Below are 18,793 nucleotides of genomic sequence, written 5' to 3' on the forward strand. Positions count from 1 at the left end.
AAGTCTATCAGTCATCATGGTAGTACTGAAAAAAAAAAAAAAAACAATAAACATTTTTGTTAAACCAGATAGCTCTGGGCTGCATGTCCATTAGAATATGAACTTGATGATGAATGAATGATACTGAAATCTCCTTGTTTTTAGCTAATCAGTCAAGAGACAGCTCAGAAGACAAAATCCTGAAAATACCTTTTCCCATTCCAGTGAAGAGTTCGAACAGGTGTTTTGGGTCACAGATGGTTATAGATGTGTGCAGGGGCATGGATTTTGGGCACACACGGTGAGATGACCTGTCAACTGTTCCAGTTCCTGCAATGATTCCTACCTGGCGGTTCCACCAAGATCATTACCAGTCTTTTCCCTAAGAAGTCCACTGCCTTCACCTGCATGAAACACACTTGTGGTACATTAATTGAACAATACAATTCAAGGTTTCAAAGGTTACCTGGAGGTTATTTCAAAAGGATATCTGCAACCGTTCAAGGTTTTGGATACATGTCCTGTCCCAGATTATCTCCTGATAGTGCTTCCAAGATTTTCAAACACAAAAGGATTAGATAGAAAATGGAAAAAAACAACATTTATGAGCCTTGTTAGACATTGTAATTAGGCAGTTCAGGAGGAAGCTTTGGACCCATTTGGGGATCTTCATTAGAACCATTGTTAGTTTGCATGAAATTCCCTAATTTCTTAATATGTTGGTAGAAGGTTTGCTTCTGCTATTGGATTTTAATCTTTGAGAGTGTGTAGGGAATCTACTAACTTTCAGTTTCTTTCTTGGCATTAATTCATGAATCCTTGTTCAAACAGCTGTTGCCTTTTGAACATAGTGATCTCTTTCCTTCAAGGATTTAGGCAGGAGTTCCCTCAAGTATACTGCAATTTCTTTCACCCAGATGCAGTCCTTGACCCTAATTACCAAAAGCTAAAGCAGAAGATTAGTTCCTTTTTAGTGCTCTGTGTCTCTATGCTGCATGAAATATTAATTTTTTTGGAAAATGAGCTGCTTATTATTTTATTGGTATAAAAACTCCAGAAGTGTCTTTTTTAAAAAAATTCTGCCTACTACATATTTATGGTTCTGATTTTATATCTTATTACATCTTATATATACACGGCATCATTTACTCATTTATAATAATAGCAAATACATATAGGATAAAGTAAGTACCAGGCATTATTCTCACACTTTAATCATTTAATATTCACACTCGTCTGTAAATTAATTACCATTGGTGGCTCAGATGGTAAAGATTCTTCCTGCCATGCAGGCGACCCGGGATCGATCCCTGGGTTGGGAAGATCCCCTGGAGAAGAAAGTGGTAACCCACTCTAGTATTCTTGCCTGGAGAATTTCCATGGACAGAGGAGCCTGGTGGGCTACATTACGTGGATTTGCAAAGAGTTGGACACGACTGAGCAACTAACACCCACACACACTTTCTAATTTTGAAGTTGAGTAAACAGAAGCAGAGAGATTGAAAAGTTTATCGAAGATCAATAATTCATATTTTGCCAGTAATTCATATATGCTCATTCTTGTGCATGAGCAAAACCATCCCTCTTATCCACCCACTCTTACTTTTTCTTTCTTTAGAAACCAAATGTGTGCAAAATGCTAAGATCTCAAAACTGAATGAGACTTGGTTTCTACCTTGAGGTAGCTCATGGTGTCACAGAAAAATACGCACCTATACTAGAAGTGCCTTGGGAGTGCTACAGATGCTTAGGGAACATGGTAGCAAATACCGCATAAAGGCATTACGAAAGCTTTTCCAATGGTGATGGCATCTGAGCCTCACTCTGAAAGGTAGAAGTTTTCAGGACAAAAGAGATAACATGAAGAAAATGTGGCTGAATGACCAGGTTATTGAAAGAATAAGGAGACGTTGACTGTGAGATTATGAACTTAACTACAGTGGGAAATTATAGGAAGAGCTGTTACAGATTTATCTTTTACTAATTTCTGTTTTTTTTTTTCCCAGTGTATTCTAAAGAAAGCACTTTGCAAATAGCACCTTTCATAAATAGCAGGCATCTCTATGACTCTTAGGTTTCATTTCTGCCAAGATCAATTTGAGTCTTAAAAAGGAAGCAAGGACATGAATGGTATTTGAGGGAGAGGGGATTTGCAAATCATTGTGTGGGTCACTGGTTTTGTAATGATAAATATTCATATCTTATTTGTGGCATTACCAAATGAATATTTAAAGAAAAATCTCATTTGTACTTCAAAATAGCAACAACAACAGCAACACTAAGTTGATAGGTTGCCTGAGCCTTCAAGTTTCAGAACACTGTATCATGAACTAAGAGTAAATCCCTTTTGAAGTCCCCTTGAGATTTATTTATTTATTTATTTTTAATTGGGGGAAAATTGCTTTACAATATTGTGTTGGTTTCTGCCATACATCAACATCAATCTGCCACTGATGTATTCCCCTCCCTCGTGATTTCAGTCTTTATGCGTGGAGGGTATTTTACTTATTTATTCACTGCCATATCCCCATGGCATCCGGTCCCATCACTTCATGGCAAATAGATGGGGAAACAGTGGAAATAGTGGCTGACTTTATTTTTTTGGGCTCCAAAATCACTGCAGATGGTGATTGCAGCCAAGAAATTAAAAGATGCTTACTCCTTGGAAGGAAAGTTATGACCAAGTTAGACAGTATATTAAAAAGCAGAGTCATTACTTTGTCTACAAAAGTCCATCTAGTCAAGGCTATGGTTTTTCCAGTAGTCATGTATGGTTGTGAGAATTGGACTATAAAGCAAGCTGAGCGCCGAAGAATTGATGCTTTTGAACTCAGGTGTTGGAGAAGACTCTTGAGGGTCCCTTAGACTGCAAGGAGATCCAACCAGTCCATCTTAAAGGAAATCAGTCCTGGGTATTCCTTGGAAGGACTGATGTTGAAGCTGAAACTCCAATATTTTGGCCACCTGATGCAAAGAGCTGACTCATTTGAAAAGCCCCTGATGCTGGGAAAGATTGAGGGCAAGAGGAGAAGGGGACAACAGAGGATAAGATGGTTGGATGGCATCACCAACTCAATGGACATGAGTTTGGGTAAACTCCGGGAGTTGGTGATGGACAGGGAGGCCTGGTGTGCTGCAGTTCATGGGGTCTCAAATAGTCGGACACAACTAGGCGACTGAAATGAAATGAATAGCAAGGAAAAGAACCTATTTTTGGTGGACTGTTTGACTTGGAAATCAGAGCAGTACAGAAAGATAAGGGCTTTCCTGGTAGCTCAGTGGTAGAGAACCTACCTGCTAAGGCAGAAGATGCAGATTCGATCCCTCTGTCGGGAAGGTTGCCTGCAGAAGGAAATGGCAACTCACTCGAGTATTCATGCCGGACGTAATTTTAGTAATGTACTTACCCTTATTTAAAAAAGAAAAAAACTTTAAATTTTATTCTCTAGTGTTAAAAAGACATATGTTGTTTTCTCCTCCCAAAGGCTTATGCTCGGTGTTCCTCTGAAGTTACACATCTGTACATGTGTAGTGGGTTGTGTCTGTAGATCCCCCCACATTCATCCTGTACCTTTTTCTACCCTGCACCGTGCCCCAGCAAGCAGATATCTATGACTGACAGCAACTGCTGGTTCTCATGCTCCCTAACTACCGTTTAGATTTGACCAGTGGGAGGCTTCAGCAGCAGATTAGAAGCTGACAAAAGAGAGGCTGGGGTATATTATTTCCTTGGCTCCCTTCATGCCTGTCTGTGGTTGGCAGTGGCTATGTTCCTGTGTCTAAGCACACGGAATCTGACAGATTTCCTCTTCCCCACCTTTAATTGTCTCCAGGTTCGTTTATCTACTTCCTCTCCTTGCTCTGTCGGCCCAAGGGTGATAAAGGTCTCCGGGTACTTGCTACTTAGTTGTAGCAAGCTTCCCTGACTGTTATCTTTTTATCTTAATCCTGCCCACAGCCTTTAAGTAGGCTTCTCTTGTGGCTGAGCTGGTAAAGAATCTGCTTGCAATGCTGGAGGCTCAGGTTCAATCCCTGGGTTGGGAAGATACCCTGGAGAAGGGAAAGGCTACCCACTCCAGTATTCTGGCCTGGAAAATTCCATGGACTATATAGTTCATGGGGTTACAAAGAGTCAGACATGACTGAGCGACTGTCACTTCACTTTTAATAAACTCATCAGTTACTCTGAGTTAACCATCTCTGGTTTCCCTAGTGGCTCAGTGGTAAAGAATCCCCCTGCCAGTGCAGGAGATGCAGGTTTGATTCCTGGGTCGGGAAGATATCCTGGAAAAGGACATGGCAACCCATTCCAGTATTCTTGCCTCGGAAATCCCATGGACAGAGGAGCCTGGTGGGCTACAGTCCTTAGGGTCATAAAAGAGTTGGACAAGACTTAGTGGCTAAACAACAACTATCTCTACTCTACTAGGACAGTATGAGTAGACATACTTTTTCTTGTTCAGTTCAGTTCAGTTCAGTCTTTCAGTCGTGTCCGACTCTTTGCGACCCCATGAATCGCAGCACGCCAGGCCTCCCTATCCATCACCAACTCCCAGAGTTCACCCAGACTCATGTCCATCGAGTCAGTGATGCCATCCAGCCATCTCATCCTCTGTCGTCCCCTTTTCCTCCTGCCCCCAATCCCTCCCAGCATCAGAGTCTTTTCCAATGAGTCAACTCTTCGCATGAGGTGGCCAAAGTACTGGAGTTTCAGCTTTAGCATCAGTCCTTCCAAAGAAATCCCAGGGCTGATCTCCTTTAGAATGGACTATTCTTATTCAAGTGAGAGGAAAACTGAAAAGTGAGTGAAGAGCAAATTATTGTAAAATGAATTTTTAAGTAAACAGAGAAGTTGCTTGTTATATTCCAAAGAACAGAGACCTTGAAATCAGGTGGACCTGGTTTGTTTCAGGCTCTAACACTTGCTGCCTGTGGGACCTGAGACAAGTTACTGTCTTTTGTGTCTCAGGATTCTCACATGTAAAGTGGGGATGACAAGTCTTAACAGGATTGCTGTGAGAAGTATTGATAACACACAGGGTGCACCTAGCATTTTGCAGGCACTCAATATATAGAGCTTTTATCACGTAGAAATAACTTCTGCTGAAAAGGACACACTCAAGCCACATGTTCTTTTGAGGGAGAGAAAACTATTACGATTTCACAAGGCAGACAAATAAGAAAATTATCTGCCCATTTTTGCTTTTTTTTTCCCATAAAGCTTATTATTTAGGTAAATATGCTTTGATTGTATCCACTAATATAGCAAAATGTGTTTGGAGTTTATAAAATTAAATAACATCTAAGACACCACCTCTCCTCTGGCCATCAGTTTGAAAGTACTTCTGATAAAGGTACAAAATCTTACTAAATAGCATAATTCTTCTTGAGACTATAAAAATAGACAAATATATTTATTTTTTAATTTATTTTAATAATATTCTCTAGAAAAATGAACCTCTAAATGAACCTAGAACCTATTATACAGAGTGAAGTGAGTCAGAAAGAGAAAGATAAATATCGTATTCTAATGCACATATACGGAATCTAGAAAAATGGTTTTGAAGAATTGATTTACAGGGCAGCAATGGAGAAACAGACAGAGAATAGAATTACAGACACGGTGAGAGGGGAGGAGAGGGTGATATGTATGGAAAAAGTGAATAAAAAAAAATTTCTTCTTATGGACATAATATGAAATTCATTAGATAACAATATTGTGTTCTTTTGCTACAAATTTCCCCAAATTCTTCTAACAATTTACTTGGCAGAAATGTCAAAGTTTGATCTATAAAATATGCATATATTTTATATATTTATAAATATGCATTTATTTTATATATATATTAAATATATATATATACATTTTTTCACATGAGTCCTTTAGGATGAGTTAGTTTTTTTGAAATTTTATAAAAGAGTGGTGGGTCTTTTGAAAAATGTGTATTTTGCACCGAAAACAACAAAGAATTTTTTACTGTTCAATTTTCTCTTTGAAGTTTTCAAAGGACCTATTTTTCCAATTAAAACTTTTTATCATCTGGAAGCTCATTGAGTTAAGTGGTATCTCAATCAGAACTTTACCTCCTTTGATGTCAGATGTCTTATGTGAATGTATTTCTAGAAAATACCTTATTTGTAATTGGACCTTTGTGTATACCCAAGTGAAATAGTCTTTTCATGAGATCCTTTTAAATATGTGAGCATTTATTAAGTCCTCTTAGAACAGTTGAAAGTAGTACTAATCGTTGCTTTAGAAAAAGCTGTTATAAATATAGGAAATGACATATTTCTATGCTTCTACAGGTTTAACCTTGAACTTAAGAGCTGCATATGTTTACCAAAACTGACATGTTACTGGGGTCTCTTTTCTAGTTATTAGCTTTAAATAGGTAACTGTCAAATATTCAAGGGTACCAGGTAAAGTCATACAAGAAAAGAAATGGAACTTTAGAATAGAAGAAAATAGGCCTGAATGTGCTGTGGGAGTAGTTAGTGTTAATCATGCCAAGGAAAGAACAGATATTGCTGGTTATGCCAAGCAGAATGTGATGGTGTTTGATGTGGAAATTTGAAAAGAAACTGTGCTTTTTAGAACATTAGGTTATCACACTTTCAGCTTAAATTTTATTGGTTTCTAGCAAAGCCAACCTGTATGATAGTTTTGGAAACACTCAATTGTTTAGGAAATGAGAAAGTTCTGCTTTAAGGTCAATGGGGAAGAAAAATGCAGAGCTTTAGGAAGGATATGTGTATCATCAACATTGTTTTCTCAATTTTCTTTTTATGTTGCTTTTAACAAATGTTTTCCACAGTTATGTGTTTACGGAAGGTCTTACACAGAATTTCTTACCTTATATGCATAATCCTTTGTAGAAAACTTACTAAATCCAAGAATTATAAATAAAATTGTAGGAGAAGGAATGGTTCAGAAAGAATCAGCTCAGATTACCTACACAGTCAGGACTTCACTGTTACTACCTCTTGGATTAGGAGTTCCTCTTTGGTGGTTTTATGATGACTTATCCATATTTTTATATGTTTTTAATATAAAGAACTACTTTTATGTATATGAACATCTCTTGATGGTGAGCAGCATTTTTACCAAACGCTGAGTTAAGTCCTGGTCCAGAAAAAGAACTCAATAATTGTTGGAATTATTAAACATTAGAAAACTGAATGAATAAAAATTAGGTTTAAGCATAATAATATTTATGTTATATAACTCAGTTACACACGTTGTTAACTTAATGATGGAAATGGAAAAATAACAATTAGGTTTACAAATAATAGCTGATACTTATTTTGTGCCAGTCACAGTGTCTACTCATAGCAGATTGTGTATTATTCCTAACCGTTATTTTAGGGTTTCCCAGGGGGCCCAGTGGTAAAGAATCTACCTGAAGTGCAGGAGATGTGGGTTTGATCCCTGGGTCAGGAACATTCCCTGGAAAAAGAAATGGCAACCCACTCCAGTATTCTTGCCTGGGAAATCCCGTGGACAGAGAAGCCTGGTGGGCTACAGGCCATAGGGTCACAAAAGACCAGACACGACTTCATGACTAAACAATTAGTTTATAGATCAGCACAAGAACAGCAACTTGTCAGATGATGGGTAGACATCCCAGTTACTGTGTACCAAACAGCACACATTCGTTTTTCATCAGCATATTTCAGAGTTGGCTAAGATTGTGGATATAGAATTACAGGTTCTGAAGTTTGCTCTGGCTCTGTGGTTTCTACATTCAGAGCCCTCTGCTGAAAATTTGTGTGATATTTTTACTAAGTGAAACCATGGTAACCACTCATCTAGGACTGGGGTTTGTGAAGAGCCGTGTGGGGAGCATTCTGTATAGATCATGGGTTCTGGAATCCAATGACTTATCACTTTCACATTCAGTTTTCTGCCAATTGCTTGATTTATGACCTAGAGTAGGTAAATTTCATTGCTTCTCACATTTTCATTTCCCATTTGAAGTATGTTTAAAACTATTTTATAAATTTTGGCAAATGCAGTTATTCAAAAAAAAAGGACATAAGGCAGATAAATCTGTGAAAAATAATGGGAACATAAGCGTATGCAAAACTCCCCAAAGAACCATAGGGAATTTTTACCCCCTACCTGGCTGCAGCTGTAGCCCATTTGTGCCTCTTTCACTTACTGTACCGCAGTTGCTGCTGTTGTTTTCTTCAGTTCTATAAATATGTTGCAATCTTTCTACCCCACGGCTTTTACACGTTATTATCTTTACCTAAAAGCACTCCCCACAGACACACACATATAAACAACAACACAAACATACATAGACACCTTTCTATATGTTAGGTTCCTTTTCATGTTTGTTTTTTTTTTTTGCCTAACATTGTCAGTTCTTCAGAGAAAATGTCCCTGATCACTTCATAAAAAAGACCTTTTTATAATTCTTCATTATATAACTATGCCTGTATTTTCATAGCGTTTCAGACAATTTATATATGCGTATACATATTGTTTGACCAATGTCTGACACTCTGCTTGAGTGAAAGTCCCATGAGGGCAGAAATTATATGTCAACCGTATTCACCACTGTATATCTAATATCAACATGGAGCCTGCAGAGAGCAAAAACCCAAGTAATGTCTTTTCTGTGACTAGGTGAATACAGAGATGAATCAAATGATGGAAGATACTGATAGCATTGATGAGCATAAAGCTTAGTCTCACCCTATACTGGTTTATAAAATAACAATATCTACATGTGTGCTGGCCTTCCCAGTCGGCACTAGTGATAAAGAACCTGGCTGCCAATGCAGGAGACCTAAGAGATGCTGGTTCGATCCCTGGTTCTGGACGATTTCCCTGGAGGAGGAAGTGGCAACCCACTCCAGTATTCTTGCCTGGAGAATCCCCATCGACAGAGGCGCCTGGCAGGCTACAGTCCGTTGGGTTACAAAGAGTCGGACACGACTGAAGTGACTTAGCATGCACATGCACTCAGGCACCAGTGTGATTGTCATCTTTAGCTCAGCAGTTTTTGAACATGCATTCTGGGTTCAGTAGATTAAGGTAACTAGTATCATTGTAGAGTCCCTATTAAGGCCATTCTCAGAGGACCAAGGCATTTCCCTCTAATATCTTTACTAGCAACTATTACCATCTTCCATCTGTGTACTAACTCCCTCCAAAGAATATTTATTCATTTACTTATATGTTCTTCTATGGTAAAAGATAGTTTTCAGCCAGAGCCCTGTAACAAAAACAGATCATTTAATATTAAACATCAGTGTCTTCTAAATGAAATAAAATATTAGACCATATTACAAAAGATTCACAAGTATAAAACCTTACTAGGACAGATTTTTCCTGTGCAGTTCCTTGGATGTAGTATAGAAAACTCTAGTCAGTCCTTAACTAAGGGAGATTGTATGATATTTGAGTAGGATTTCAATATGAGTTTTGTAGGCCTTAGGGAATCCCTCTTCAAAAGAGTATTTTCCTTTCTTACTATTATGGAGTCCCAGAAAGCTAAGTGAAAGAAAGTGAAAGTGTTAGTTGCCAAAGACTGCGTCAATTTATAATTTTTTCTTGCATCCCTTTCTAGTTCACATTTTATTTGCACCCTGATAATTATTTGAAACTAAATACATTTTTTAATAAAACAGGAAGATAAAATCCATACTGCTAGGTTTATTTGCATTTCATCTATTCAATCATGTCTTATTTCTGTAGAACCACTTTCAAATATTGTCATTTTTTCCCCAAGATTCTCATTTTTCTCAAAGGACAGTGCACATTGGTACCTCTGCTTGTCTTTATTTGAATTCATGCATTTGATACGTTCTTAGAAATCTGGAGTCAATTCATGAGCTGATTATAAAATAGCTTAAAAGTATTGACCAGAACAATGTTGGTGGAGTTTAGTTAACTTGTTTGTCTTATAATAAATATGATAATTACTGTCATGCTGGAGAAGACTTTTGAGAGTCCCTTGGACAGCAAGATCAAACCAGTCAATCCCAAAGGAAATCAACCCTGAATATTCATTGGAAGGATTGATGCTGAGGCTGAAGCTCCAATATTTTGGCTACCTGATGTGAAGAACTGACTCATTGGAAAAGACCCTGATGCTGGGGGAAATTGAGGGCAAGAGGTGAAGGGGGCAACAGAGGATAAGATGGTTGAAAGGCATCACTGACTCAATGGACATGAGTTTGAGCAAACTCAGGGAGATAGTGAAGGCCGGAGAAGGATGGCATGCTGCATTTCATGGGGTCGCAAAGAGTCAGACACAACTTAGTGACTGAACAATATATCCATCTATCTGTATATGTATACACACATATACCAAGTACGTATAAAATAACAAGAAAAAGCCTAACAATACACTAGAAAAACCATAAAATCGCTTAGTCATTGAAGAGTTATAATCGGCTATGAAATATATGAAAACATGTTCAATCTGTTACACAAAGAATAAAACAATTTTTTAGTTTTCTATTTGTTGGCTTTTTATTTTATTCAGAGTTAAAACAATGGATACTGTCTAGAGTTGGCCAGGAAATTTCATAAGGAAATGGATTCCATCTTGTACTATTTGTGGAAGTGTGAAAAGATAAAGCTTTCAGGGAGATCAGTTTGGCATTATTTATCCAAATCGTAAATATTCATGTTCTTCAAACCAGCAACTGTACATCTAAGTGTTTCCTCTTAGAGAAATACTCAGTATGTGCAAAAGAAGGCATATGCCAGAATACTCACAGCAGTATTCCAGGGCTGAGGAATGCCCTGGGATTAATGTGAGGAAGTGAGGAATAATGGGGACAGGGATGTGCAGGGGCATGGGGTCATTCATTGCTGGGAGCATACAGTTACAGGGACATCCAGTTATGGAGGCAGAGTCCTATCTAGGGGCATTCTTTCTTCTGGCAGATCAGTCCTCTGTGAAGGGAGGGACTGTTACATGGAGCACAGGAATATTGTCCCTTGACCCCTGCCTATTGACCGATTTTTGTGCTAACTACATGTGCTACCTCTTTCCGCCTCTTGCTCACCCATTAGTGTGTTATGCATGTGTTGAAAGGAGGATAAGGTATAAAAAGAAGGGTTCCAGTTAATAAGAGTAATTTGAATGTCAGTTCATTAGGTTTTATTTATTTCACTACTTTAAAACTGAAACAGATTTATCCAAAGACAATCCAAATTGTTGTCCTTATAACTCCCCAAATGAACTTAAACCTCAGTTTCTTTTTTGCAGGCCCTTTAACAAATAGTGAAGGCTCAAAACTGGAAGAGGAGCTGTTTATTTCTCATAATTGTTTGATAAAAATCTCAAAACACTTCCCTTGAAAATATAGAAACAGAATTTACTTAGTTCTAATCCCCAGGTGGTACTTTTCAATAGTATTTTCCTGAAATAGCCATCATGAGAATTAAAATTATTTGTTGATTTCTTCTGATAATTTCTTATTGTTAAAACATGCCATTTTGAATTTGCAGGTATGAATATAAGCAAGAGTGAGATAGCAAAAGAAACTTCATTAAAACCATCTCGGAGATCCTTGCCTTGCCTGGCCCAGAGCTATGCTTACTCAAAGAGCCTGAGCCAGTCTACCTCACTCTTCCAGTCAATTGAGAGTGAATCTCAGGATCCCACTTCTGTAACCTCAATCTCCGCTGACAAAGCAGAGCAAGGTGAGCTCTATTTTCTTGCTTAACTTATGAAGAGTAGTGTTCCAACCCTCTGTCTCTCTCTCCCTCCCTCTTGCCCTCTCTTCCTTTCTTCCACTTAGTGTTTATGGAGTCTTCAGAAAGGAGACTGGCATAGGAAGGAGAACAGTTGCCCCTGCCAGTCAGACAAAAGGCCATTCCTTGGCTAGATGATGTTCATCCCTTTATGTCCCTAAAAGTAGCCAATACCATGCAGATATGGACCTACTTTCTGTTGGGAGGAGAAAGACCAGCCACCCAAATCACTGGCTTATTAGCATTCCTAGTGAGAATTTATTACCAGTAATTAAATATGCCAGCAATAATAAACTTGGTTTCCTTAAAACAAAAGACCCAAAAACTTTAAATAATACTTACTGTAAAGCAATAAAGATTTGGTTGCATGAAGATGTGATTGGACAAGTGTTGGCAACCAAAACTACACACAGCTGCCCATTTGAGATGCCGTTATACCTTTGCTAAGTCACTTTAGTCGTGTCCGACTCTGTGTGACCCCATAGACGGCAGCCCACCAGGCTCCCCCGTCCCTGGGATCCTCCAGGCAAGAACCCTGGAGTGGGTTGCCATTTCCTTCTCCATATTTCCTTCCTTCCTTATACCTTTGGATAACTCCTTTTCAAAAGAGTTAGGAGTCAAAATACAACCAGGCCCTTTGTCATTCAGTGGATGGGTGTTTTTTTTTTTTCCCCATCCATCTCTAAAAGCTTTTATGTTATGAAAACTCATTTCCTTATGATTCCTGAAGCTTGCTTCCTCCTCTAGATAAATTGAAAATTCTGATTTTCTCTTTTCAATAGTATTGGGAAAGTACTGCCTGTTTTAAATAGTCAGCTTACATCCATGGCCAGTAAGAAAAGTGGCTAATTGTTCAAGAGAATCAAAGTGCTAAAATGTAAGATGGGTGTCTTTCTCATTTCAACTCATTAACTGAAAAACATTTCTTCATGTTTGGCAGTCATTTGGATATTAGTCACCACGGTTATTTTTCTAATCATTGTTATGTGTTTAGTCCCCCAAACTACAAAGTCTTTTTGCTGTTGTTCTAGTTAACACTGAGGAAGAGAGAAAAGATTCTGTGCTCAAATGTTCTTTCACCGACCTCAGTGATTTTTGCTTGGGTGAGTTGATTTTTGATATTTTCTTCCTCCTTTCTCCCATTCCAAAAGCAAACTGTCTTCAAATTTAAAACATTATTTTTTAAGAAAAAATTTCATGTTTAGTCTTTAACATTTGATGGATGAGAATAAAAGATTAAAGTATTGTTAAGGTATGTCATGTACAGTTGGTAAATCAAACACAGAAAGTTTTAAATGAACAACAATCCTATAACAGAAAAAAGAAAAAATTCTGCTGTTAGTCTTTTGGAAATTTCCTTCATTTCTCTATGAATAAAAAATTTTATACTATGTATAGATTTATCAAATTTCAGTATTATCTGTTGATCTCTTGTGCTAGATGAGGGCTTATTAGTCCATTTGTATAGCCTTTCATTCTTTTCAGTTACATTGCCATTTAAAATTTTTAATCACTTCAGATTAAATTTATAACTTTAAATAGTATATTTTTTAATAAAAAAATGCAGTATCACTTCTTTTTATACAATTCCAAGTTATGCCCTCTATGCCACTCTTGAATCCTCTTAGAGTCAAGGTCAAATAAACTCTCCTTTCCCACCCTCTATCACATACTTAAAGTCATGTCATATTGCATTTATTTTGTTGCTTATATAATGTCACAAACTTTTGTTAGTTTTATTTTCCGAGATCATCTAAATTTTTTCTCAGGAAAAGAAAAATATTCCTTTTTCTAAATACTTCCATTATACTTCAGCTTCTTGTTTTTATATCCTTTATCTCATTCTTCCTTAAGAAATTCTTAAGTGGTGTCCATTGACTCTCATTGAATTACTGCATTAATTCCATTTTCTAATTTCCCCCCATATTCTTCTTTCTTAGTTTTCATTCTCATTTTTTTTCAGAATATATCCTTAAACAACTACCTGTGAATATCGATGTGAGATGCAATCTTTTTAAGTTATTCTATATCTGAGATGACTTCTGTTGGTTCTTACATTTGATTGATATTTCTTTGTTTATAAAATTCTGCATTAAAAATAATTTCCTATGAAATTCGGTGATTAATTCAATGTCATCTGACATCTGTTATTACTGTTAGAAATTCCTTTGTAGTTGATTTTTCTTCTCTGTGTACCTTTCTATTATATTTACTTTTTTTGTTGTGTTATAAAATTATACAACATTATATTTATATATTTGTGTATGTGTTTTAGTTCATCCCACTCTAGAGATCATTTGTCCTTTATATATCTGTCTTATGCCTCCTTTCCACTTCTGTGATACTTTATCTACAATTTATGCACTTTGGTTTTCCTTCTTTTTCTCTTTTGGGAAATCTAGTTAAAAGCCTGACATTTTCTCTCATCTCATAGTTTTGATTTCTGCCTCGGTTCAGGAAGATTCTTGGACTTTTTCCTCAAAATCTCTTTTCACTTCTGTTGGGGAGGGGAGCAGGGCAGGGGATGCAACAGTATATGTATACTTAGTTTTTTTGTTTTCAGAATATAACTTTTTCAGAGTATCCTATTATATTTCATAAATACTGCTACTGCTGCTAAGTCTCTTCAGTCGTGTCTGACTCTGTGCGACCCCATCATAAATACTGCTACTGCTGCTAAGTCTCTTCAGTCGTGTCTGACTCTGTGCGACCCCATAGACAGCAGCCCACCAGGCTCTGCTGTCCCTGGGATTCTCCAGACAAGAACACTGGAGTGGGTTGCCATTTCCTTCTCCATTGCATGCAAGTGAAAAGTGAAAGTGAAGTCACTCAGTCGCGTCCGACTTGTAGCGACCCCATGGACTGCAGCCCACCAGGGTCCTCCATCCATGGGATTTTCTAGGCAAGAGTACTGGAGTGGCTTGCCATTGCCTTCTCCGTTCATAAATACAGCATCTCTCTAACAACACTTGGCTATTGTCCTAAGTTTTCCTTTGCGTTGTAAATTTTAGTCTGTTTTCCCAGGGATCATTTTTAGCTGTAGAATTTTCTCAAATTTCTAGTGATTTTTTGGTCCTCTGTTTACATTTAGGAAAGACTGACTCAAAGCTGGATACAAGGACAAGTCTTAGAAACAGAAAGCATCTATGCTACAGAGTGGTTAAGGAACTGTTACTTAGATGAGCCACCCATGTCAGGCTGAGGACTGCACTCTAAAGTGCCAATGCCCACATTACTCTCTTATGCTGTGAATTTCTGTAGAGAAATGGTTTCTGTTTGCCTGTTCTATTGTTCTGTTTTCTATTGCCTGTTTCAGTTCTCATCATGTTTTCACCCTCAATTTTCGTTCTTTCCTTCTGTTTATCTGCCATCTTTGAGTCCAGACATCTCCAGGATTTGTCTAAGGAGAGTCACTCTCTCTTCTTACCTCTGAACATATTCTAGGCTAAGCTGCTCCATTAGTTAACACTTCCATCAGAATTTTGCCTTCTAGAACACTCTGGTAAATTTTTACTTTTTAATAGTTATCTGAAGTCTCCAGAGGAAGGGGCAACAAACATGCCTGAAAACTCATTCAGCCACCTTGAACTCTGTTTCTTCACACTATCAACAAGTTAATGATAAATGACTCTTTGATGAGATATTTTACCATATAGGACAGAGGGGGAAATCTGTGGAATACTCACTATAGAGACTCAGTGTCCAATTTTACATCTAAAAATTTATCCCAAGAAAAATAATATTAGAAATTAAAAACATTTTTTCTTACAGCCTTTATTTATAGTCATTATCAAATTTAAGAACAGAAGCAAATTATACTACCTCACACCAGTCAGAATGGCCATCATGCAAAACTCTACAAATATTGGAGATGGTATGGAAAAAAGGGAAGCCTCCTACACTGTTGGCAGGAATGTAAGTTGGTACAGTCACTATGGAAAACAGTATGGAGGTTTCTCAGAAAACTAAAAGTAGAATTACCATCTGATGCAGCAATCCCACTCCTGGGCATGTATCAGGACAAAGAGAAAGTGTTAGTCTCTCAGTCATGTCTGACTCTGTGATCCCATGGACTGTAACCCACCAGGCTCCTCTGTGCATGGAATTCTCCAGGCAAGAATACTGGAGTGGGTAGCCATTAACAATAATTCAAAAAGATACATGCCTCTCTGTGTTCATAGCAGCACTATTCACAATAGCCAAGACATGGAGACAACCTAAATGTCCATTGACAGATGAACAGATAGAAAAGATATGGTATAGAAGAGTCTTTTGGACTCTGTGGGAGAGGGAGAGGGTGGGATGATTTGGGAGAATGGCATTGAAATACATATAATATCATATATGGAACAAGTCGCCAGTCCAGGTTCGATGCACGGTACTGGATGCTTGGGGCTGGTGCACTGGGACGACCCAGAGGGAGTGTATGGGGAGGAAGGAGGGAGGAGGGTTCAGGATGGGGAGCACATGTATACCTGTGGCAGATTCATTTCGATATTTGGCAAAACCAATACAATATTGTAAAGTTTAAAAATAAAATAAAATTTTAAAAAAATATAAAAAAAAGAGAAAAGATATGGTACATAGATACAATGAAACACAACTCAGCCATAAAAAAGAACAAATTAGTGTCATTTGCAGATGATATCTAATAACATAGATGCTATTAGAATTATGATATTAAGTGAAGTCAAGTCAGAAAGAGAAGATATACCATATGGTATCACTTATCTGTGGAATCTAACATAAGGCCCAGATGAACCTATCTGTGAAACAGAAATAGACTCACAGACCTACAGAACAGACTTGTGTTTACCAAAGGGGAGGGGAATGGGTAGGAACGGGCTGGGAGTTTGTGGTTAGTAGATGCAAACTATGACATACAGGATAGATGAGCAACAAGGTCCCACTGTACAGCACAGGGAACCATATTCAAGACTTCGGGATAAACCATAATGGGAAAGCATATAAAAAGAATGTGTGTGTATAACTGAGTCCTTCGCTGTAAAGCAGAAATTAATACAACATTTTAAATCAACTATACTTCAGTAAAAAAGCCCCCAAAACTTAAAAATTTATTTAAAAAATTAAGCAATAAAACAAAAAAATTCATAAAAATGGAAGCAAACTGAATATTTTAGTAATGGGAGAGTAGATAAATTGTGAAATATATACATGTTAGAATATCACAGGCTCATTAATACACTATATTATGGAACGTTTAGAAATATGTTGCCCAGAAGGGAAAACAGCTTAATGTAAATGCTACTGCTGCTGCAAAGTCACTTCAGTCGTGTCCGACTCTGTGCGATCCCATAGACGGCAGCCCGCCAGGCTCCTCTGTGCCTGGGATTTTCCAGGCAAGAACACTGGAGTGGGCTGCCATTTCCTTCTCCAATGCATGAAAGTGAAAAGTGAAAGTGAAGTCGCTCAGTTGTGTCCAACTCTTCGAAACCCCGTGGACTGCAGCCTACCAGGCTCCTCCGTCCATGGGATTTTCCAGGCAAGAGTACTGGAGTGGGGTGCCATTTCCTTCTTCAAATGTAAATGCAGAATGCCTCTTATTTTAGTTAAAAATATATTGGAAAAAAACTAGAAAGAAATATACCATTATGCCAGCTGATAATGAATATCATCTCCACATGTGGTTATTTGGGGTTGTTATATATCTTCTTGCTGTCCATATTTTCTTTTTTCTCTAAGGAAGATATATACAAATATTATATAGTAAGAATATGTAAAGAAAAATACTGACATCAAAACTTTTTATAAGTTGAGAAAAAAGCTCATATTTCAGTCAAAATAGCACACAATTCTATGCATAGTTTTCAAAACTGATATTTGGAACTGGTTGATAACATTTGGAATAACGGTGGTACTGAAAGATTCTATCCTGATCCTCCATTAGTAGACAGTATAATTTTTATTTATTTTTTTTATAACAGAGACAATTATACTCAATATACTCTTTTGCCTTTTGCAGTTACAATGCAAGTTTGCTTCATTTGAATGAGATTTATATTCGGATTCATACTCGTTGGACTTGCCTACGAGCAATGCCTTAAAACAAGGGCCTTTCCTTCATAAATTGAATAGAAATAAAATGAAGTCAGAGTTTTATCAAAGAGTGATACCCCAACACGTGGGTCTGCCCTAACAAGTATTTTATAACCTCAGACTGAATTTATTTGTAATCCGTGGAACCTGAGCCATGAATTTTCAGTAGTGCACACACTGGTGGCCTGGCTGCATTGCCTGCATCAGGCATTCTCAAGTCACCTAGAGCTTTCAAAACTTCCGGGACCCACCTCCAGAGAGTCAGTTTTAATTGATCTAAGGATAGAAATCAGGATCCATACGTTTAACTGTTCCCCAGATAAATATTAAATATAGCCAGAATTAAGCATGTCTAGCCTACAACATGTATATTGATCTCTCTCTGAAGACTTCGCTGAGACACTTTTTCATAATTTGTTTAAAGGATGAGCTGTGTTATTTATAATAGCACTCTGAATGACTGTGAATTAGTCGTGTTTTTTTTAAATAATACCTCTTTGTGTGTGTGTGGCTTAGACACAAGGTTGGCTTATTAAGTTTCCTAATTAAAGGAAGATAGCCACCAGCAGGTTCATTTCACATACAATATCGAGAAGAGCATTTCATCAGAACAGATATGCTCAGAGTGCAAATGTCTTTCCCATAAAAAGTAATTAGTCCTGAAAGAGGTTACTTGTGTTAGTTGTTTTCTGATAAGAAAACAAAAACAGAACAAAAATCTTGTTCAAAATATCCATGCAGGTGTTACAGTTTGCATAGAACCCTTCATTAATAATTCTCCCAAGGTACTACTAGGAGCCTAACAATGACTCCAGTCATGTAAACCTTTCTATTCAATTCCAGGAATCTTATTTTTGACAGTTTGCCAATCCAAATATTAACATTTCCTCTACTGCATAATGTAATTAGATGCCCAGACTCCTTTTTTTCCCCTTCTCACCATTCAAGTATCTCAGTCATTTGACACATTTGACTTGTGTTTATATCTCTCCAGGAATTTGTAACTCATACCCATTATTTTTGCATCTCCCAGCA

At 37.5% G+C, this 18,793-nt stretch overlaps 1 protein-coding gene across 5 annotated transcripts in view; it reads left to right on the forward strand.

The window, feature by feature from the left end:
• ANO3 (anoctamin 3) overlaps positions 1–18,793 on the forward strand; it is a 446,396-nt gene that overhangs the window by 217,075 nt on the left and 210,528 nt on the right. For all 5 annotated transcript variants that reach the window (XM_061380965.1, XM_061380964.1, XM_061380963.1 and 2 more), the window contains 2 exons: positions 11,456–11,650; positions 12,733–12,804. In XM_061380965.1, the coding sequence (XP_061236949.1) occupies positions 11,456–11,650; positions 12,733–12,804 (267 nt within the window). The remainder of the gene's footprint in view (positions 1–11,455; positions 11,651–12,732; positions 12,805–18,793) is intronic.

The sequence above is a fragment of the Bos javanicus genome, chromosome 15 (genome assembly GCF_032452875.1).
Source record: "Bos javanicus breed banteng chromosome 15, ARS-OSU_banteng_1.0, whole genome shotgun sequence".
Taxonomy (NCBI): Eukaryota; Metazoa; Chordata; class Mammalia; order Artiodactyla; family Bovidae; genus Bos; species Bos javanicus.